This window comes from Talpa occidentalis, unplaced genomic scaffold (genome assembly GCF_014898055.3).
Source record: "Talpa occidentalis isolate TD23 unplaced genomic scaffold, MPIMG_talOcc4v2.1 talOcc4.16, whole genome shotgun sequence".
Lineage (NCBI taxonomy): Eukaryota > Metazoa > Chordata > Mammalia > Eulipotyphla > Talpidae > Talpa > Talpa occidentalis.
Window position 1 is genome coordinate 54,347,690 of NW_023601653.1, and position 24,369 is coordinate 54,372,058.

Consider the following 24,369-nt stretch of genomic DNA (forward strand, 5'->3'; position numbering starts at 1 on the left):
TAAGTTTTGAAATCAGGAATTGAGAATTCTCCAACGTTGTTCTTTTGTCTTGATTTTTTTTTGTCTTGTAGCATTTTGATTCCCTTCTTCTTTTCTTTTGTGTAAATGTATGGCTGTTCGTTTAGTTGTTTCCAAAATAACATTGTATATTTTGGAAGACCCACTATCGTGCATGCATTAAATCCATATTATTTAAAATACATCATTAAGGTAAAAATATGGAATATATGAGTCAGTAAAAGTAGAATAATTTGTTTAAATTATTTCAGGTGGAATTAGAATTATAAATTGCAACTTCATTATCCTAGCAAAATATTTAAATACTTGTATAATTTTATTTTGATGGATTTTCCCTTTTTCTGCAACCTAAAAATGGTTAAAAACAAGCAGTCTTGGTCACCATTGTTATTGGAAGGTAGGAAGGAGGTGAACTTTATATGTTAGAAATTTTCATATTAGGACATTAATATTTAAGAACATGCACAAAATAGATTAATATGTTGAACTACCTGGCCATCACCTATCTTTACCTCTGCCTGCCAAAGTTGTCTACATTCTGCTGTCCTTGTTTTTTCAGGAGCCTGAACTGAGAGGACATGCAGCGAAAGATTCCTTCATGAAAGACACATTCATGACTTTGACAGGTAGTCCGTAGGTACCATGCCATTCTCCAATTTGCTGGTAGTCCTCATCAAATACAGTGGTTCTACTGAACACAATGTTATAGAGAGTAGTAAGACTAGAACAGAATACACAACAGAAAATTTTATTTCCTGTAGTCAAAACAGAAAATATTTTAAGAGATATTTGAAGGCAAATTCTGGATACTGTGTAATTTCATCCATAAATTTTTAATTATATCACTGTTATAGAGAAGAGCCCCTTCTTAAAAACAAATCTTTTTTTTATGTTAATCACTGATATCAATAGTAACTCTTTCATGTATTTTGACTTTTTAAATAATCTTCAGCAACTGGACTATTAGCCTAAGATCAACAAGAAATTAAACAGGTGATGGAGAAAGGTAGGATGTTTCATAATTAAGTTTTAAAAATTTAACCCCATGGTGCAGCAGGTTGAGCACAGTGCTGTGAAGCTATCCGCAGCCTCTGTGGTGCGATCAATTCCTGGCCAGCCAGGGAGATTCCCACATGGCGCAGCAGACCTCTCCTGTCATGCCCACTGCTCCCCTGAGCAGTGCTTTCGGTCTGTCTGCCTGTTCTGCTCCCTACTCTGTCTCTGGTGAATCCTCTCACCCTCCCTCGCGTCTGGCCTGTACCCCAGCTATTGTATAATAAAAAAAAATTAACCCCACATAGTGTTGTAAACCATTGTTACTTCAATAAGTTAAAATAAAATACTTAATAGTGATAAAAGGGTCACTGGGATTTAAAAAAAAATTTAACCCAAGCATAATAATTACAGAGATATTATTGATCAAAACATATATAAAGAAGATGAGGAGATTTTAGTTGAGCATAATTAACAGTCTTAATAGCATAGTTTACTCTAATTGGCAAATATTCATAGGCTGCATTTAAAAAGTGCACAGGGGACTATGGTGATGGCGCACGGATGAATTGGTGAAGGAAATTCTATGGGGACTACACTTGGGGGGTGGGGAAGCAAACATTGTTTAAAAATGAAGAATGATGTAAAATATATATAAATAAAAAATTAAAAAATAAGAAGTGTGCTATTTTAACTATAGGAAATAAAATTTTCTTTTTTGTATTCTGTTCTAGTCTTAATACTATCTGTAACATTTTGTTCCATTGAATTTGGTGAGGACTACTGGCAAATTGGAGGATGGCATATCTAGAGAATGGCTGTCAAAGCAGTGAATGTATCTTTCATGAGGGAATAATCTTTCTTAGCATGTCTTCTCAATCAGGCCCCTGTAAGAGAGCACTACATATCAAATGACTTAAACAATGGCACTTTATTCCCTACAGTTAGAAGGCTGGGAAATCTGAGATGGGAATACTTCCATGGTTGGGTTCTGGGAAGGACCCTCTTTCTGGTCGGTAATGACTATCTTTCTGTTTCCTTTAATGATAGGGAGAAAGATCATTTCTCCATCTCTGTTCTTATAAGGATACAAATCTACTAATGAGGACGATGTTCTCATGATGTAATTATAATACCCTCACCACCAAATATCATCATAGTGGGGATTAGGACTTCAACATGGGAACTTGGGGCAGACACTGACAGTCAGTCCATTTCATTCTCCAGGGAGTCCCGCTCTTTGGCATGGTGCTAGGTATATAAGTAATTGATAATGAGTAAATGAAAGATGGAGAGAAGCTAGACATTTTATTTTGTGAACTTAGTTCATGAATGAACATAAATTCTTTTTTTCTTACAAATAATGTTAGTCTTGCTTACTTTTATTCTCTGCAGTTGTTCTTAGATATTATGGTGTCAGTGTACCCTTAGCATCTTACTGTTTGTAGACAATAGGTGACTCTATTGTGACATTCCTTAAGCATTTTTTGTTGGATACCATAGGAAGAATTAAAAAAACACAAGCCAATCTGTAGAAAAGGAATTAAAACCTTTTGGTGTTGATCATTCTACCTTTGTGCTTGGAGGTAAGCTATATGTCTTCAGAAGTTTGGCATCTTGTTTCAAAAAAGGAGTTAAAACATTGTGTATGTTAATCCTCTACCATTGTGCTTAAAATTATAAGACTTAATTTTAAGGTATACTTTTAGGTGGATGATGAAGACTTACAGGATGAACCTCTGCAGATCACAGTTCTTGACCATGATACATACAGTGCAAACGATGCCATTGGCAAAGTATACATCGACATTGACCCTTTACTCTACAGTGAAGCTGCAACAGTCATCTCAGGGTGGTTCCCAATTTATGACACCATACATGGTAAGGAGAATGTTCTAAGAAAATAAATCACAGTGTCTTTTAACTTTAAGGAATTAAAGATTTTTATGCTAAAACTTGAGATTTTAAAATTTATGTCTTTTTTAAAAAATATGTCTTCTTTTTTTATGGACATAAGATAGTAAAGTATTATTGGTCTGAGTGTTACTTTTCTGAGTTTGAAATAATGCTAGCTAAATTTATAAACCATGTTAATTTAAGTAAGTGCATTATTTAAAAATCATCTGATAGAGGTACTTTGTTCATAGAGCATATTTTGAAGTGGACAATACTGATATTTTTCTGCTTAAAAATTCTTCAAGGACTTTTTGTTGCCTAAAGCAGAGTTCTAAGAGTGTGGTATGGGGACACCTAAGGTTTCCCTGAGATACTTTATAGGTTTTGTTAAGTGAGATGAGAACTATTAACAGCATAATACCTGTACATCATTCACCATTTTTTTCTCAGTTTCTTAAGCATTGTACATTGACACCAGTGTACAGTGGAGTTTTGTTGAGGTTTTATGATATATGATGTTACATTGAATTTAGAGCAGAGATGAGAATCTAACTCTGTTCCTTTAAGTTCAACATGTGAGCTGGATAGCTTCCATTATGTTTAACTGGATTGTGATTACTTTCAATGAAATAATAAGTAAATATCTTTGTTAATTCTCATTTTATTTTATAATATGGTATTATAAAATAATATATTATAAAATAATATTATATTATTATTTAATATTATAAATATTATAAAATAGAAAATATTTATAAAATATTAAAAATTATAAAATAATATGATAAATATATGACCCACATAAGTAAAAACTCTGAAATCTTTCATAATGCTTAAGATTGGAAATAGGTCCTGTACTCAATAACTTTAAGAAGTTGTTCTGAATATATGCTGTCTCTTTAGAGGGCAAATGAACCCCTAAAGAACTGGCCAGTTCTTGCCATCTTTCTACTTATTTTACATATTTGACCTGGCAATTCCACTATAGTAGTTGACTATAAGAAAATAAAGCATTTTCTTACATGTATATAAATTTATTGTGATAATGTTTACATTTTATATTTATTTACTAATGTTTAAAATAGCAAATAAATTGGAAAATTGGATTTACTTAAATGAATTAGAATTTATATTGATCATGAATTACACAGCAAAATAAAATTCATGTTTACAGAATTGAGTTGTGTAAGGGAATGTGCATGATATAAATGCAAAATTCAGATTGTAAGACATAATAGAGTGATCCCACATTTGTTTAGAAACAGTAGAATTACATATATGTGATACCATTGAATAAATTGGCACAATACATGGTAAAATGCTTTTCTTTGGATAGTTTCATTTCTGGTTTGTAATCTTTTTCCTCCTTCTCATAGTTTCTACAATGTGTGTCTTTGTAATCAGGTAATAAAATTGAGTCAGTTGTTACTTACCAATAAAAAAATGCCCTTGGGGAATTAATCTGGAGGATTAAAAGCTATAACTGGGGCCTCCCCGGTGGCGCAGCGGTTGAACGCTGGGTTGCGAAGCTGCCCGCGGCCTCTGCGGTGCCGGTTCAATCCCCGGCTGCTCCCCGGCCACCGGAGGAGGGTCCCACATGGCGCGCAGACCTCTCCTGCCGCCTGCTGCTCCCCTCAGCGGTGTACTTCCGTCCTTCTGCCTGCTCTGCTCCCCGCTCTGGCTCTGGTGAATTCTCTCACCCTCTCGCGCTTCTGACTGTACCCAGTGTTTTTATAAATAAATAAATAAATCTTAAAAAAAAATAAAAGCTATAACTGTATGCATCAATTTTCCATACATATTATATTAAATATTGTTTATAATTGGCTTAATATGTTTATGGACTTTTGTTAGAAACTTAATCTTCTCTTACTTCAATGGGTAAATAAATGAGTAAGTCATTCTTTTTGGAAGGCTTTTCTCCATAAGTATGAATTGGACTTGAAGTCAGGACAGTCAAATATTTTTTGGTGTTTGGAGATAAGGACTAGGTAAATTTTATTTAAAATTTAAAAAGCCTTTTTTAACTTAATTTAATTTTTTAACTTAATTTTTTAACTTAACTTACATTGACTGAAAAAGATAAATCTTCTTTTGTGTTAAATCATATTCTTAGTGAAGAGCATGTACTTTGGGATCTGAGGATCTGACTTTTAATCCTGGTTCTGTCACTTATTATTTGTGACACTATGTAAATTAACAAATTTAAATTTCTTTCTTCTGCAAAATGAGGAGGATAGCTCTACAGCAATAACCTTAATGAGTTGGTATAAACACTATGAGGTGCTTCAGGTAAAACATTTAGAAAATTTTCAGTGCTTAGCACGTCATTGTCATCCTCATCATCACTTCAAATAGGACTCTTATCTAATCAGTCTTGATTAGAGACTTGTGGTAAAAATTAAAAATATTGGGCCTCCCTGGTGGCTCAGTGGTTGAGCGCTGGGTTGTGAAGCTGCCTGCAGCCTTTGCAGCACTGGTTTGATCCCCGGCTGCTCCCCGGCCACTGGAGGGGGGTCCCACATGGCGGGCAGACATCTCCTGCCGCCTGCTGCTCCCCTCATGAGTGTACTTCGGTCCTTCTGCCTGCTCTGCTCCCTGCTCTGGCTCTGGTGAATTCTCTCACCCTCCCCGCGCTTCTGACTGTACCCAGTGCTTGTATAAATAAATAAATAAATCTTTAAAAAAAAAATTTCTTTCTCTAATGCATACATGTTCTTGAAAAAATGAAATAAAGAGACTTATTAGTATGAACATAATTAGGAAACAACAGTAGCATTGATTGCTGTTATAATGATGCATTATTTAATGATCATTAATTGGCATTTACTTGCTAGATTATTTAATTATATTTTATTTTCTTAATGTAGAAGTTTGACTTTCTTTTTGAAATTATAGGTATCCGTGGCGAAATCAATGTAGTAGTCAAAGTAGACCTCTTCAATGATTTAAATCGATTTAGGCAGTCATCATGTGGAGTCAAATTCTTTTGCAGTAAGTAAATATAAATTATTATACATTTAGCAGGGAATTTAATAATTGTTAAATATGGGAAATCAAATTAATATTTCAGAAGGCTAATGGAAAATCTATTATACTTTGGTTTTGATTAGAGAAAATTATTAAATATTCAGAAATAGTTACTGTTATTCTGGGGACTGTTTAAATGATCTAAAAGTATTAACATATGAACTAATTTTTAGGCTTTTTTTTTTGAAAAAATCTAGTGGAGGACAGGCTTACTTTTTGTCATCTCATTGATGCTGCTTGGACCCCTGGGATGAGAAGAGAGTATGTGACCTTAGGAGGAAGTTGCCCCTATTTTAGCCTTTACTCCAATCTGTGGAAGGAATTACATTAAACATTGCTGGTAACAGTTACTAAATGCCAGTAGAAGAAGTAACAAGTGAACATTGTGGAATTCTTTCCAGAATTTTGAGGAAGAATCCATATTTAATAAACTGACTTAACTTCATTTATTTAAATGTTTTGCTTAGTGATATTGCATTTGAAAGTGGAGAATTGATTGCTAAAGCACTGCATAAGAATACAACTCTGAAATTCCTGAGAATGACTAGAAAAAAAGATTGAAAGTAAAGATTGAACATTTTTTGCTGCAGTGCTACAAATCAAGTTACCCTTGGAGAAATTAGTTCTGGATGACTGTGGTGTAGGAATGCAAAGTGTGATGGCACTTGCTTAAGTCCAAACTCAAAACCAAACAATTAAGGGAATAAACCTAAACCTACTTCATTGTATGATGAATAGGGATAGACCACAATTCATCTAGGTCACATGGTGCAAGGAAATCAGTGCTTATCATGTGTAAGCATGATAGAAAACACTGTGGTAAAGAAGGATCACTCATAGTTTCACAACAGTAGCCTATGCTACCTTTTTTTTTTTTTTTTTTTTAATTTTTTTTCTTTTTGCATAGAAGGACTGGGGTATAGTCCAGAGATACAGGGGATGAGAGGATTCACCAGAGATAGAGTGGGGAGCAGAACATCAGATTTACTGAAATACACTGCTGAGGGGAGCAGTGGGCAAGACAGGAGAGGTCTGTTGCATTGTATGTGGGTTAGCTCCCCGGCCAGCATTTGTACTCAGACCATAGTGGTGATAGCTAGGCCACCAGGGAAGCCTATGCTTCCTTGATGTCAGTTTGTTATCCATACTTAGCAGCAGCACAGTGGCTGCAGATAGCTTCATATTGCTGCATCGTAACCCCTTGTGCCACCAGGGAGACCCCCATGTATTTTTCATAGTACTTCCATACATTGATATTTTGTTGCCTATTAAATTTTTCTTTCACAAGTTTGGGCAAGTTATATTAAAGTTTGTAGAACTGTCAAAAAAAATACACTGGTTTCTTACTCTAGTATAGGACACTACAAGGTTGGAACAATCACTATAGCCAAGCACTATGGCCCTATCCAAAATTACATAAACATTTATAGATATTCAGCATTTTGAGTGGCAGGAAATATACATTAGAGTTGGGCAGATCTGGACTTTTCACAATTAGTTTGGATTAAGAGCTTTGAAAACTCATACATAGTTGAGTTAGCTTTAACACATGAATGTCTATTTTAGGAGGTTAGTTTGGTATAGACGTTCTCAGATTCCCCACCTTTTGAATCCTACTAGATCTTTTTAAATCCAGTGACAGTTCTACATATTCAATATGTTTGTTAAGTAGCACAGTGACTACTGAAGCAGTTGGCCAGATAAACATGGGTCATTAGAGACTGCAGGGCTTTAGTAGTGACTGCAGATTGTTCTGGAAAGCTAATGGTTTGATTTTGGGGGCTGTAGTATATGGTGTACAGAAGAACTTCTTAAAGGTCTTTGAATAAAGTTTTTTGTATTCATTATCTGCTTTCTGCCTATTTATTTAATAATCAGCTAGATGATTTTAATTTTGATTTTTTAAAACTTTGTATTGAATGCTATTTAAAGTAAAACAGCAATTTGTTGTGGAGCCTCCCCGATGGCACAGGGGTTAAAGTCTCAGCACTATCAAGCTATGCAGCCAGCCCCTACAGCATGAGTTTGATCCCCGGCCAGGGAGCTGACCCACATGGCACAGCAGACCTCTCCTGTCTCGCCCACTGCTCCCCTCAGCAGTGTATTTCAGTAGATTTGCCTATTCTGCTCCCCCCTCTGTCTCTAGTGAATGCTCTCACCCCCTGCACCTCTGGCCTATACCCCAGTTCTTGTATGCATAAATAAATAAAAATAAATCTTTTTTAAAAGTGCAATTTGTATCTACTATGCTTACATGACAAAGGTGAGAGGCATCATAAATGGAAATGTGTATTTTTAAGAATAAATAATAGCAGAAATTAGAAGACTGATTAGAGTTATCATTGCTGTAATCACTTTGGATTACCACAGTAAAAGTTGTTTTTGTATTATATATCAAGAGATAAGAACTTAGTTGTACATTTTTTAAAAATTGAATTTGACCTTGTGATAAATAGAAACATAATACACATGCATTTTTTTTTTTTAACAGCAACATCTATTCCAAAGTGCTATAGAGCTGTAATAATTCATGGATTTGTAGAAGAACTTGTGGTCAATGAAGACCCAGAATATCAATGGATTGATCGAATTCGCACACCAAGAGCATCAAATGAGGCCAGACAGAGACTCATTTCTTTAATGTCAGGTATTTTTTGAAAAATATTTTCATTGCTGATTGATGTAATACCCTTAAAATTTTCACTTCTTTTGACATACTACCTGATAATTTACAGGGAAGGCTATGAATTTTAAGTAACTCTAGCCACATCTCCTGCTGAACACAATGCATTTGCATCTTACAATAAGAAAGAATTCAGAAGAAATCTGAATCAGATGCTTATAATTCCTTCATAGCTAGGTAGTAAAAGAAAATTGTGCTCATTAAATGGCATAGTGGAAAGACCCCTTAGCAAAGAGGTAGAAAACTGAGTTCTAATTTTTCTCCCTCTGGTATATATTTGTAGTCAGAGTTTAGGTAATCTCTCTAATGCTTTTTATTCAGTTGTTGCATTCACAGCTACAGCTTTTTAAAGCTCTGTACCTCCTTGCTACTCTTACCCTATTACTTTTCTTTCTCTTCGAAGAACTTGTTAACATCTAAAATTTATATATACGCTTACACATAATGTGTTAGATAGTAAGTATAAATATATCTTTGTATAATAAAATACATTTCACATGGGACTGATATGAAGGAACTACAAAGAGGTCATATAACTCACAAAAAGAAAACAAATAACCTAATCAAAAAATGGGCTGAGGAATTAAATAGACACTTCCACAGAGAAGGCATCTACATGGCAACAGTCACATGATAAAATGCTTATCATCACTTACTGTCATGGAAATGCAAATCAAAATCACGATTAGATACCATCTTAGACCTATGAGCATGGCCTATATCTAAAAGACCAGAAACAGTAAGTGTTGGTAAGGATGTGGAGAAAAAGCAGTCCTCTTACATTTTGGTGGGAGTATAGACTACTCTAGGCCCTGTAAAAATAGTATGGAGGCTGCTCAAAATATTAAGATGAATCTGCCATATGACCCAGAGATTTCACTCCTAAGAATCTACCCAAAGGACACAAAGACATTAATTTGAAAGGAAACTTGCACTCTATGTTTATTGTAGCAATATTTACAATAGCTAAGATATGGAAACAACCTAAGTGCCCCAAATAGATGAGTGGGTCAGAAACATATGGTATGTGTGTGTGTGTATTCCACACACTGGAATACTACTGAATTATAAAAAAGATGTGCATACTCTCTTCATTTGTGACAGTAGCATGGATAGAACTGGAGGAGGTTGTGCAAAGCAAAATAAGTTAAAAGGAGAATGACAAGTACCAACTGTTATCACTTTTATGTGGAATATAGAGAAACAAAACAAAGTGTCAGATAAACCAAGACCAAACCCTAAAAATCTTGACTGTAGAACTGATGCTACCAGAGGGAGAGTGGAAAGAGAGAAAAAAGTGGGGAAGAAGCACATGGAAAATGGTGGTGGTCTACTGGTGGTGGGTGTGATGTGGTAGCAACACCTGAAGGAGGAGACCCTATACCTCTAAATCACAAACAGCATAGTAAACCAATGTTACTGCAATAAAAAAAAACTTATATATTTGTTTTTTGTTATCTTTCTCCCATCTTTACATAGACAGCATCAAGTTTGGGACTTTATCTTTCTTTTTCACCTGTGTATATCTGGCACTTAGAAGAAAGAAAGAATGTTAGACATATGATATAACCACAAATTATCTGGTAAATGAATGACAGATACATGAACCTTACTTGCCACATCTGTAGAATGCAGCTAATATCTCACCTCTCTGAAAATAGGAGGCTATACCCAATATTCTGTTAGATTCCCTTCAAGTTGTAAAAGTTGGGATTTTTTGGGGGGGTTGTTTTCTGTAGTAATGTAGCCATATCCTTATTTAATGTGGAGATAAGAAAGGGGAGGGGATGGGCTCAAGACAGGGAAGAGCACAAGGGACTATGGTGATGATACACCAGTGAATTGGTGGTAGGAATTTTACAGGGACTACTCCTGAGATGAGAAAGCAAATATATACAAAAATAAGCAATATTGTAAAATATATATAAATAAATAAATTTAAAAATAGAAAATAAAAAGTAGAATGAGTTTTCTCCCCTTTTTTCTAGGTGAACTGCAGAGGAAGATTGGGTTGAAAGTACTTGAAATGAGAGGAAATGCTGTTGTTGGGTATTTACAGTGCTTTGATCTGGAAGGCGAATCTGGGTTAGTAGTACGAGCCATAGGAACAGCGTGTACTCTGGATAAATTAAGTAGCCCAGCAGCATTCCTTCCTGCATGTAATTCCCCATCCAAAGAAATGAAGGAGTAAGTATGAATCATTGAATTGTTCTTCTATCTATACATCTTCATTCAATATGAAACATTTTAGTAGTTATTCTATATGCACTTTTTTCTACGGTAGTTTTTCTTACCAGAAATGACTATCAAACTTTGAAGCTTAAAACTCTTCAGTCATTCCTGATATTTAATTTATACTGTATTAATATGAAATTCAAATTAAGTAAGGTAAAATTAAGCTTATCTCGATATTTAGACACTGTTTACAGCTTTAAATGGACATTTATGCGTTGTGTGAAATTTTACTCAACAGCTGGAGTACCCTTAAATCCCTATACTGATAATCCATTTAGGTTTATTATTAGCAATGTAGTATAGACAGCAGAAAACAGTGACTTGTATTGGGGAGGGAGGTCCCAAACTAAGATGTCTGTTGAGGTCAGACAGTAAAATAATTGGTTATAACAGGAAATACTGGTGTCTGTGTAAAGCAGGTGTTGGAGAACTTTTCTGTAAATGGCTTCATAGTAAATATTTTAGGTACCTGCCAAAGAGTTTCTACTTTTGTTTACCAAAAAAATGCAGTCTGTCAATCCTGAGGTAAAGGAATTTAGACTCATACATCTTTAAAAATCTATGTGTAAGTCAAAATACTCCTGTTGGGTAGATTTGGCTGTATCGTCATTGTATCTAAAGCAGAGATCTCAACATAGTGGTGATGCTGTCATGAAATATTACAGATGAAAATTTTATGTCTTAACGATTGGGGTGAGGGCGGAGGGTACAACTCTTGTACAGTGAGGTTTTGTACCATTCCAAAAGCCAGTGGTATTTTTATTGAGAACCCCTGATCTAGAGAGTCTTCTAGTTTAAAGGTCAACAGTTTTTTTTCTGCAAATGATCTGAAGATACCAATAAATAAAGTTCTTTTTGCTAATGGCAACTATTCAGCTCTGCCATTGTAGCATGAAAGTTGCCATTGACATTATGCAAGCGAATAAGTGTGACTTGCTATATTCCAATGAAACTTATTTACAAAACAGTGACAGGATAGATTTATTTAGCTTGTAGTATACAGTTTGCTGACCCCTATCCTACATTACTAGGAGTTAGAATTCTGTTTTCAGAAAGCTTGAAGTATTCTCCATTCAGAAACAGTCAAGAGAGATTTGACTAGAAAACAATTACATTTTTTAAAATGAGTTTTTCTTTATCTTAACTTTATCCTTTTTGTCTAATTACTTCCTTCCTGGAGGCCATTAGTTATTTGGATTTAATCCTTTGGAAAAGGGAGCACACTATTATATATATTGCCTTAATCTTAGTTGGCAATACATTGTCAGCCAGTAAATATGAGTGAATTGTTTTATATTCTATTAATTTAAGATGTCTTAAAAATATATGAACTGCTTGCTGTTACAGGTAAAATTAGAATGCAAGTATAACTTTTTGAGGGATTCAGATTTTTCTGTATCTCTCCATAAACAAACAAGCATAGATCTGGGTCTCTCCTCCTGTCTCCTCCAGCTCTATCTGTACTGTCTGAAGGGGCCTGGACTTTGCAGCTGTGATGTATGAACTTTTTCTCTTTTCACTAACCTATTTTTTAGAAAGAGAAAGCTCTATTACCTGTTGGTGTCTTGGAATGATGTATGGATAGATAGGAGGGGAATACATTTCGCCTGCATTTAGGAGTTCCACTAATGTAAATCATACAGATTTTCTCATTTTCTAATTTTGTTGAGCCATTTGCCTTAAATTGTCAAATCGTCACATCATGAAGAATTTAAGTTGCTTCATTAAGATTTTCTGAAAGGCATTTTATTACCTAAGTCCCCAACAACTCCTCAGTACTTAAATTCTTTCACTTCAGCCAGCTTCTTTGTACATTTATAATGAATCATTTTGGTTGCTAGTTTAACTTGTCTTATGATTTTGCTGATTGTAACTGTTCTGGCATTTAATGATAACATCTTTGATTCTAGACAGAAATTTGATAAAAGATAGTTTGTATTATGTTTCTGTCTGAATGGATTAATATTAGAAATACCACTAGGGTTTTACTGTAATACCACCTTTTTATGCAAGGAGACTCTTAAGAATTAAAAAAAAAAAAAAAAAAAAAGCAAAATACCAAACAGTGTTTATCTGTATGCAGATAAATTTCTTGTCATTTGTGCTTAAGTATATGTAACATAAATATTGAAAACAAAAAAAGAGAAGCAAAAAAGAGAACAAAAAAGAAAAAAATTTGAAAAAGACTTTTTCTTAGTTGTTTTCTGAAAAAAAAAAAAAAAAAAAAAAAGAATTAGAACTCTAAGAATACATTATGGTTATACTCTAGTGGATTTGGATTTTAATTTGATGTTATAAATTGAACATTTTACAGTGTTCATTTTATTTGTTTTACCTTTATTAATGTATTCTACTCCATCTGTTTGATTTTTCCTTTTAGATGTTTAGTGTTATGTACAATATAAATCTCTGGTGTTTTCTAGCTAAACTGTCTTGATTGTAGAAAATGCATTAAAATATGACACATTGCTTTCTATTAAAAAAAGTAATTTTCTAGGAGACTTTACCTGTAACTTCTCTGTATGTCACTATTCTTAGACTTTTTAAGTCTATTAGTCACTTCAACAGAGAAAAAAGAAATAAAAACTCAGTCAATTGTAAAAGGACGCTAGTGAGTTGTTTGATTTTCATCAGTTGTATTAAATACCTTTTTAATTTAAGCTAGCAACCAAAGCAGAAACATTTGTAATACTGTAAAATCTGATGTTTTTAGAAAATAGTCTATAGACTTTATGAAAGAACATTACTGCCAATTATTGACAGCTCATATTTAAACCTTGTCAGGCTATGATTTTTGGAAAGGATATAATCGTGTTTCAGAGCATATTCAAATGGTTTTCCCCCTTATGTATAAGCAAAGGCATTGCAAGGTGAAATAATTGCTGATACGAAGTTTCTGATATTATTTATACAATATGCTTTTCCCCCATCCGGTTGAATTATTTCCTTTTGGTTGAATTTCTCCATGAACATTTTTAATGTTGTATATGAATAATTATCTGTGTATCTGATTTAAATATATCCATGCACACATAGATGTCATCTCTTGCAGGTTGTAAGTTGCCATCATAGAAAACTTCAATTCAGAATCTACTTTAAATAATAAATTCTGTTTAAGTAATCTATATAAGAGTTAGACAGATTCACATTGCTTTATTACTGTGTTTTAAAAGCAGTGTCCCTTGTTTTGTTTCCAGGCTGTACTATTGATGCACTGAAATACTAGCATGTGCCTATTTGCTTATATACATTTGGTTGACTCATTTCTATTTATACTGTCGCTTTTCATATTCTTTAAGTATGCCTACTTTGAAATTCTAGACAAATAGTTTGGTTAGTTAATCTTTCTTTATAGAAAAATATAACTACTTATATCAACAGTTATTCATATCTCAATTTCAAAGGTAATATATAGGTAAACATAAAAACTTGGACTTTTCACTTCTGTGGGTATTTTCTCCCTAAAATACTGTATAGCAAGTTCTATGGTAGTTAAAATAACACATTTTAAAGTAACTAAAAATCCAAATCTTGGGCTTTTTATTATTTAAATCCACTGACAACTTTGCTTGCTTTTTCCCTTATTTACAGTCCTAATTTATTAATCTGATCCTTTAAAACTATAATTGTATCCTAACAAATAAAGATTTAGGTATCATTTTTATTTCAACTTACTTTTTGCATGCTAGGGATTCAAAAACAATTTCCTCTCCCCTAACTGAAGTTCCTTAAATTATTTTAACATAACTTTGCTATCTATTGTATGTATTGTTTTCTTTTCTTCCACTTTGACCACAAATTCCCTCAGGTCACCGCTGGTCCATCCTCCAAGCCATGGATGCCGCTCGACTCACAACAGCCCAATTCACACTGCTACTGGCTCACGACTTACTCAGAACTTCTCTGTGTCTGTTCCCACTCTCATCTACACTGGTACGAGACTGCTCAGACTCCAGAGCTGGGGAAAGCAGGCCATGGCAGAGTGGCTGCAGAGGGCAGGCAGGCAGGTAGCATAGGCAGGCCCACAAGCTTTGCTTCCTCCTTTTCGTTTGAAGTCCAGCTGCAGTGAAGAAATCCTGTATTTAGCTGCCACCGAGGCTCTAACTACATGAAAGTCCCACTTCCAATGTCTCTTCCATAGATCCTCCAAGAACCCTGTCATGTTTGTGGGAGTTTTTGGAAAATACTCTCCAGTTTGTATTTTGTCTTTTTTGCCATTGGTTAGAAATAAAATCGATGATTGGATTCTGAATGAAATAGCTGCCAAAGCTTCTGACTTGCTTTATTTTTATAATGTATAAAACCTGTAGGGTCTGTTATATTCTGTGGAAGAGAGTTATTGGAAAACAGGTAAGCAACTGTACTCGATAAAATGCAGTGTTTCTATGGAGCTATATTTATTTTCCTCCTTGCTGTGTTTTTAGCTGTGGCACTTGATGCTATAGGATAAGGAAACACATTTCTCTTTCAAAGATATCTGTGTGTGCAAATATAAAAACAATTGTGAATATTTACACACACCTTTTGCGGTCATCATTTTGCTTTCATAATTTAAGAAAGCATTGTTTATTTGGAATATTTTTCAGTCACGTATTTTTGTTTATTTCTCCTTTTAATATTTTTTATCCCTTTTGTCTGTCATTTCATGCTTTTTTGCTTTTTACTTGGCTTATTGACTGTTTCAATGCAGATAATTATTTATCTGGAGAATGATGAATGGTTAAACTGCAATTGGTGGTCTTTGGCCTTATACCCAGCTGCAGACTTAAGACATGACTGCTGGCCCTACCCCAATACTTCCTGGTGTTTGGATCATGCTGCCATCTGTCGTGTCCTTTGGCACATGATCACTTAATATTTCTCCACCTTCTTCTGGCAGGATTCCCTTCAATGAAGATCCCAACCCCAATACTCATTCATCAGGACCCTCAACCCCTCTGAAAAACCAAACTTATTCCTTTTCACCTTCCAAGTCCTACAGTCGACAGTCCTCTTCTTCTGACACAGATTTGAGTTTGACACCCAAAACTGGTAAGGCGCTTCCACCCACCTTTTCTTTTTTCCTTTGTTTTCAAATTTGTTTTGTTCTTATTAGCTTTCCATCCAAGCCTTTCTTCCTGATTTTGGCATTTAAGTTAAAAGAGTATGTGAATATTGATCATTTTCAGTTATTGCAATTAAAGTATGCAAATTTGTACAGTTCAGAAATTATCTTGTTCAACAGGAGACCTACATTTTGTTGATTTAATCACAGTGTAGATGTAAAGTCCAGGATTTATTTTTGTATGTAGACATTTTCCATTTCATGCTCAAATTAAGTGGAATAATATTTTAAAGAGCTTGAATAGAAAGTAACACTAGTAGTTTGTAATGCAGTTCCTCATGCATTAGTCATTTTTTAAATTCATTGTTTCTATTTCTGAATTTCTAAGATTTTTATTATGAAAAAATCTTAATTGAAATGGTTAGATTATAGATAGTTATTTAGTTATTAGTTTCTTGTTATTTAGTGTTTGGTTTTGTTAGCTTTACTCTCTAGGTTAAAAATAGAATTTTTATTTTACTTATTCTTGCATATTTCTCAGTGCATTTATGTTTTTCTCCTATTTGTATTTTGATAATCTCTTTTGAGATTTTATGAATATGTTTTATGATAAAAAGTTGATAAAAATAAAGTTAGTTTCATAATCCTTAAAATAGAATTAAATCATTATTCTTAAATAAAAATTAAAAAAGTTTAAAATAATAGTTTGCAATTTTTGTAAATAGTATTTTTTGTCTAGCAATTTCCTGGCTAGGTTGATAAAAACATTTGCATAGGTGTAGTTTGCATTATTTTAAATTTTTGAGTTTTTTTAAAATGATTTATTTATGCATATAAGAACTGGGGTGTAGGCCAGAGGTGTGGGGGTGGTGGTGAAAGGATTCACCAGAGACAGAGTGGGGAGCAGAACAGGCGGATACACTGAAATACACTGCTGATGGGGGCAGCGAGCAGGTGAGACAGGAGAGGTCTGCTGTGCCATGCCTGGCTGGGGATGGAACTGATGCCGCAGTAATTGGTGATAGCTTGATAGTGCTGAGACTTAACCCCAGGGACGCACTTAAATTTATGAGTTTTTAGGGGGCTCCCTGGTGGCCTAGGGGTTAAGTCTCAGCATTGTCACCACTGTGGCCTGAGTCTGTTCCCAATCAGGGAGCCAACCCACAAATGGCACAGCAGACCTCTCCTGTCTCCCACTTTGCTTCCCTTAGCAGTGTATTTCAGTAGATCTGCCTATTCTGCTCCCTACCCTGTCTGGTGAACCCTCCCACCCTCCGCCTCTCTGGCTTTTACTCCAGTTTTTCTATGCAAAAAAAAAAAAAAAAAAAATTTAAAAAAATTATGAGTTTTTAGTAACCTTATTTTTGTGTAAGACAAATTTGTTAAATAATTCCAGATTTTATGAAATCAGTGAAACAATGAAAAAAAAAATCTAATTCCCAAACTAGTGAGTGCTACTTCTAAAGAAAGGACTTTTTTTTTGTAAAGCCTCTAGACTTCATATCTGTTTTTATAAATATAGTCACAATTTAAAGATAATTTATGAATTATTAATGACTGTCTAAATCTTTGAAATGAACAGGTTTTTTTTTTACATATATATAATTATGGATAATATCTAAGAATAATGCCATAATAATGTATGCTTTGGAATGTGGCATCTTAACCATATTTGTGCCCACAAAAACTCAGTCATTTCAGTTATAGTGAAGTTATTATTTTTCCTTTTTATTTTTTTAATAAATAAAGAATGAGATTCTGGCCTTGAAATCTGACAATCAAATTAAGAAAGATGATTGTATTTGAAGAATAAGTTTTTTTAAAGATATTTTTGAGGCTTTACCCAGAAGGCTTTGCCCTGTTTACCTGTGTATTCCAGGCCACTTTTCAATATTATTATCTTTATTTTTCTTTGCCATACCTCAGATATATTTTTGAAATTATTTCCTTGGTCTTTCAGTTTCTTTTTCTTTTAATTCACTAAAAGGCCAACTCTAAAGCAGATTATCAAGTAATACATGAACTGAACCCAGCTTCTTTTTCCTCTGCTCTCTAGTGGGCAATCAATTGTATTATCAAAGAAAAATTATTTGTATTTTAATTTCTGCCTCTAAATTTTTACTTTTTTAAAATTCATTTATAACAGATATCATTTTCATGTATATCTATCTGTATTTATAAAGCTGCCTCTAAATAAATTATTTTCTTTGATTTAATAATTCACTACCTTAATAGCTTATTATAAGGTATGAGCAATATTTGGTATTTTTAGTCCTTTGTCCTATCATACGTTCCTAAATGTATAAATATATAAGTTTATATATAAACTGAGGAGTCAAAAATAAAACAATGTAACTAGAGTGAGAAAACTTTTTTCTTTTGTGATCACCTGTTTTTCAGATATGCCTTATTTTTAAGAAAAATTAGTAATGATTTCTTTCTGTAGGTTCTAATTTTTCACATTTTATAGGACTTTATTTTCATGGTTTCCCCAGTGCTTAACTAGTAGGAGGGGAATTTTATTTTATTTTTTTAAAGATTTATTTATTTATGCATACAAGAGCTGGGGTATAGGCCAGAGGTGTGGGGGGTGAGCAGATTCACCAGAGACAGAGTGGGGAACAGAACAGATCTGCATCCACCGAAGTATGCTGCTGAGGGGAGCAGTAGGCGAGGCAGGAGAGGTCTGCTGTGCCATGTGGGTTGCTCCCTGGCCAGCTGGGGATCGATCTCGTGCTACAGAGGCAGCGGACTGCCTCATAGGTTGCATCTCAACTCCTTGAGCCACCAGGGAGGCCCCTAGGAGGGGAATTTTAGAATGCTAGGTAGTACATTGATTTGACCCTGACGCCATTTAACTTTCCCTTTTTAAAATCAGGCTCTTCCCCTGTTTAGTTTTCATTATCTATAAGGTATTTGACTGTCAGGCACTGAAATCTTTGTAAAATCAAAAGTACTGGGATCAGATTTGAGTATTTAAAAACTACAAAGAAAAAAATAAGTATTAACATACCTCTTGAAGCTGGACAGAAAGAAGTTAATGTTTTATTTATGAAAAATTAATAATAGCAACTGCTGTCTACCTAATGTGGTACTGAGTGCTTTTTTTTTAAATTGGTATTCAATTAAAATAGTCACAGATAATATGTTTTAGATAGTAATATTTGAAGCACTGTACATTATTACTTTAAATATTTATTTATAAAAGATTTTTATTTGAAGCAGCACTTTCTGGTTTTAAAAAATTGTAAATTGTAGTACCTTATAACCTTACAAACTCTTAAGCAAAAACGGACAGGTAATTTGAATATTTTTATGAAGTCAGCTAAAAGTGATTGGAATGTTATATCATTCTATGTTAACATTTAAAAAATTTTTAATGAATACAAACTTTGCAAAGGATTTGCTTTGTTTTAGACTATGCCTTTTATTTATATTGTGTTGAATAGATGGTTTTGCTGGTGACTTCATATGCTTAGTGTAATTTGTGTATACATTTTAAAATTCATTTTTACTGTTATGTTTTGCTTCACCATTGCTTTCCTTATCCTGCATTTTCTGATCATCTTCTGAATCTGCATCTTTTCTCTGCTACTTTCCTCCACAGCACCTTACCCACAGGGGCCTAGGATTTACCTGTGTCCCAGCTCCCCCTCTCTCTCTTGTGGTTCCCTTCATCTTAAAAAGTCCTGTCTCCTCCTCTCGGAATCTAGCCTTACCCCTCATCATTCTAGCCTTGTCAGCCCAGTTCTGAGGAAAAGTGTTTCTTTCAGTGAAGAGCTGTTCCTGGCTGCTTCTGGTAGGATCACATTATGTCAGCTTTTTAATCCCTTTATTTTAAATCATCTATGAAAAAGTAATTATTTCATACTATCAATAATTATTGGGTATTTTACACAGGATGTACTTCTTATTTTTCTTACTGGCAGAGTTAAATGTTTATAGTTATAATGAGGACAAAATTAAGGATTACTTTATATTGCTAAAGTTATTTCATATATTAAACATTTTTTATGTCTGACATAGACCTGCATACTCTCAATAATTATTAGGTTCTCATTACTAGAATTTCCGTTACAGATGCTTTGCTTTCTTTCCCTTCATACCAGCTGCATTTACATCGAACCTGTACTATCAGGTTGCTACACCATGTGATTACATTAGTCATTTATTCTGTTTGAATCAGTTTAAGTTTCATTTTGGTGATAGTACTTTCATTATCCATTTTTTTCTGTCCTTTGCATTAATGACCAATTATTTGGCTATATTTTCTGCCATTTCATTTATCTCTACAAAATTATATTTTATTTTGTGGCTTTCTGTATGCTCCATATAAAGATCTTAGTTTCATTTCTATACTTAGTATTGTATAGTCTCTATAAACCATGTATAGGTTATTATAAGATAAATTTTCTATTTTTAAAGAACAGAATGGGACTATACACATGCTAACCTTTGTTTCCTTATCCAAGAACAGCTAAAAATGTAAAAGTAAATTAGTTCCTTTTTATAAGTCATTCTAGTAAATCTGTGTTTATCTTTAGTTTTACACGGGTGGGATTGAACTATTAGCTCTAGTCTGCAGAGCACTTGCTTCTCACCTGTCCCCTGCTTGCTGTAATTCTTTGACCATAGTTGGTCTAGTAGTATTATCAGAGAATAAAATAAGATAGGGAAAGAAATATAAAATTAAGCCTTTAAAAATATATCTTAGAGCTTGGGAAATATTTGTTCATCCATAACTATGTACATTTGTGATGTGTCTATTACATGTATGTGATTTTTAGTTCTTAAAAAAATTTTATGTTGATTTTTACAAGTGAGTGTTGAAAAGTATGAATATTAATACTGTTGTCATGAATGTTATGCTTAGGAATGTTAATTTGTCAGAAAATAGTTTTGACTGTATTTCAAAATTGCCTAAAAATCATGTTTTTTAGAGGATTTTGGAATACTTTAAGTAAGCACAATTAATGCTCTTCTGTATTTGCTTTTAAATAAACATTCAGTATCTCATTTCTTTCAATATTAAATTGTCAGCATAGTAACTAAATGGTGTTTTCTTGATTATTTTCTAATGGAAGATTGAACTTTTAAAAGGAATTGAATGAGACACAAAAATTCCTTGCCTTAACGTAATTAAAAATATATATTTTAAAACAAATTAAATGTTAAACTGATTGTGATCAGTAGGACTTGGACATCTTGCTTCTAAAGAAATCTTTCTTTGTGAGTAAATATGTGCTTAGTTGCCATCCTAAATAGTTGTTGGATTATTTTCACAATTTGACTCATGATATGTGCGAATGCAATTAAACCTTCTGTATCTACAGTTGTTTTTTGGTTGTTCTTTATGTACTGATGTTCTGTAGGAATGGGAAGTGGTAGTGCTGGAAAAGAAGGGGGGCCATTCAAAGCTCTCTTAAGACAGCAGACTCAATCGGCACTGGAACAGAGGGTAAGACTCATCATTCTTTATTCTTACACTGTTTATGATTTTATTGTCATGCTTCGTGTACTTACAGTTTATTTCCATAAATTGTTTTTGTTCATGTATTACTAACATTGTAGTTTTGAAGTTCAAAATGTATTTAAAGTATCAAAATAATTTGCCTGTGAATAATTAATTTCAATTGGGGATTATGTTATTAACTATTTTTGTTTTGTCCTCCAAGGTTTTATTACAAACTCTTTATTTGCAAATACGCATTGAATGATAAAATCATTTTTAATTTCAGTTAAAGTTTTAAGGTATGAAAAGGAAATAGAAATTTTTACAAAAACATTCTAGTTATAATACATTAGAAGTAACTTTAGCATATGAATATATTTATTTGCTGAGATTATTTTATCATTGGCTTATCTTTGGGGTAAGAATGCACAGATTTTTCTTCTACAGATTGACATAAACCGTGTATTCATTCAGTATGTTAAGGCATCTATTTTAACTATTACAACTTTGATATTTAGTTCAGTATGTTAAGTGGGAAAATAGTTAAAGTTTTTGGATGACTTCTCTTTTTATGTTTTTGTGTAAACTTCATTGCTAAGGGAGGATCGCCTCATAGGTTCTGTAGAAGGCGGGTATGTTACTGGACATGTGTGAGAACCTATTTCTTGTATTAGTAGCTTTTTTAGTTTTCATCTTGATCATTTTAAGTTTTATTTAAGCTTTTAACAAATGTTACCAGCTTTTTTTCTTTTCATAATGCAACATTTTTTTGTTTTAGTAGCACTGTGAGGCTCATGTTTGTTTTTTTCTACTTAACTAAAACAGTGCATGCTCTTATATGTCATGTCACTTATTTTAAGGCACAGTTCCATAGCTTTCATTATGTCTGATTTTAAAGTTAAAAGCATTTACAGAATTTTCTTTTACATGTTCCATTTTATACTATTCTTTAAAAAAGTGAAACAGCAATACCTATAAACGGATGCTTTTTATGAAAACAAAGCTATTTTCTAAAGGTTGGCTTTTGGGAATAGTTACAAGCAAAGGCAATGAACTTCTTAGACTATCTTTTTTTAATGCTAGAAGTATCTTTATTCACTGCCTTTTTGACAGTGCTAGAAAAAGCAGCAGAATTAGGCAGTTTTGAGATTTTAGTTGTACCCAGTTCTTGGCATTATTCCCTATCAAATAATGATTACCTTTCAGCTATTCTCAGACATCACAGGCATACAGCTACTTCCATCAAAAAACCCACTTAGATATTCAAATCATCCATTGAATCCAAATACAAGGAAAGGCTGAAAATAAGAAGAGGGCAGAGTGATAGTGTTATGTGTCTACTTCTTTATTTCTTTGTTTATGTTTTAGCCAGTATGCTCTTATTTCCTCTCTTCTCCCGGCTTTGTATTCTCTACTGAGTCCCTCATATTGGGAATATATTCAGTAATCTATTTACCATTTCTAGAATTAACATGAGCCATAACACTTGGGTAACCTTGAGATGTGATCTACTGAGATAATTGCCAGTATGTTGTGCCTGTGACTTTGCTATCTGATTAAGAACTTTTAAGGGCCTCCCTGGTGGCACAAGGGGTTAAGCACTGCACTATGACGCTATCTGCAGCCTCTGCAGCACTAGTTCGATTCCCAGCCTGCCAGGGAGCAACCCACATGACACAGCAGACCTCTCCTGACTGGCTCGCTGTTCCCCTCAGCAGTGTACTTCGGTGGATGTGCCTGTTCTGTTGCCCACTCTGTCTCTGGTGAATCCTCTTACCACCCGCATCTCTGACCTGTACCCCAGCTCTTGTATGCATAAATAAATAAATCTTTAAAAAAAAATATAGAACTTATAAAAAACTCTGACATTAAAGGGAAAGATTACCAGTTGCCTTGAATTTAGTTTGCATAAACTTTATGTTTTCAAATATTCTTTTAAACATTCTTAAAGTTTTGGATACATTAATATCCTAGGCATACATTATTAGGGAATCTTCATGAAATTCATAATAGAAGTGTGGAGAGCTGTAATTTTTTTTTTTTTTACAGCTTTGTAAAAAACAAATAAATCTCTATTACTACACTGCACAGGCAGTTACTTGAGTTCATCAGACCATTTCTTTATCCTGCATACATAATCAATAGCAAAAACATTGTTTTTGACTTCATTCACTTTTAGCTGCCATTCGTATGGCTTCGTTTTGGGAAAAAATTGCACAGAAGTCTGAACAGTTCCCTCTTTTGTTTCAGATAAGCCTTAACTTTGTCAAGTTAAAACACTTTATATTCATTTTTGAAATACTAATTTCTACCTCTTGCCACCCTTTATAAATTATGTAGCCTTTTACTTCTTTTGAGGAAAAGAGAAACTTTATTTAATCCATTAAATAAAAGATGTTATTCAAGTAACAGTTCTTTAAAATTTTGTTTGCATAAAATTTGTTTTTGAGTATTCCTTTAAATGTCTTAAAGTTTTGGATACATTAACACATTGGGCATAAAATATTAGAGAACCTGCATGGAATTCATAGTAAAGGTATGGAGAACTGTAATTCTTTTACAGTTTTGTAAAAACTAAATATCTCTATTGTGAGTGTATTTTATTTCCCTCTCACAAAGAATATTAAAAAATAACTTGAAGATCTTGGCATGGTGGGTCAGATTATTGAGTCATTAGAAATAGAGATAGTTTTATTTGGCTATAGGTTTCATCTCAAACTACTTGAAATAAAGGGAATGGATTTTTGCAATGTCTCTTCTTATAAGAATAATGTAACTATTACATTATTTTATTGCATTATCTAATTTTTAGATTCTAGAATGTGTATTTCTCTTCAAGAAACATAGATGCCTTAGTTTAATCTTGTATTTCCCAAAATATATTACCATGGAACTTCTCATTTAAAATACCTACTAGTGAGGAACATGTTTTGGGATATACTGATTATAAAGCAAACTCTTGATAACTTACTATGTTTTTAGAAGTGGGGTTAAATTTGTACAATAAGTCATAGTAAG

General features: G+C 33.5%; 1 protein-coding gene and 1 pseudogene across 7 annotated transcripts in view; both read left to right on the forward strand.

Annotated features, from left to right (window-relative positions):
• Positions 1 to 24,369, forward strand: part of C2CD5 (C2 calcium dependent domain containing 5) — an 86,983-nt gene that overhangs the window by 12,682 nt on the left and 49,932 nt on the right. For 5 of the 7 annotated variants that reach the window (XR_005125790.1, XR_005125791.1, XM_037514228.2 and 2 more), the window contains exons 4-9: positions 2,721 to 2,892; positions 5,806 to 5,901; positions 8,429 to 8,584; positions 10,609 to 10,807; positions 15,735 to 15,886; positions 21,272 to 21,357. Coding sequence is in view for 5 of the 7 variants with exons in the window: in XM_037514228.2 (XP_037370125.1) it covers positions 2,721 to 2,892; positions 5,806 to 5,901; positions 8,429 to 8,584; positions 10,609 to 10,807; positions 15,735 to 15,886; positions 21,272 to 21,357 (861 nt within the window). In the remaining 2 variants the exon portion in view is untranslated. Of the gene's footprint in view, positions 1 to 2,720; positions 2,893 to 5,805; positions 5,902 to 8,428; positions 8,585 to 10,608; positions 10,808 to 14,693; positions 14,789 to 15,734; positions 15,887 to 19,506; positions 19,699 to 21,271; positions 21,358 to 24,369 lie in introns of those variants that run through there. The other 2 variants (XM_037514232.2, XM_037514233.2) reach the window with 2 other exon arrangements.
• LOC119248142 (leucine-rich repeat-containing protein 34-like) lies at positions 5,988 to 6,786 on the forward strand (annotated as a pseudogene).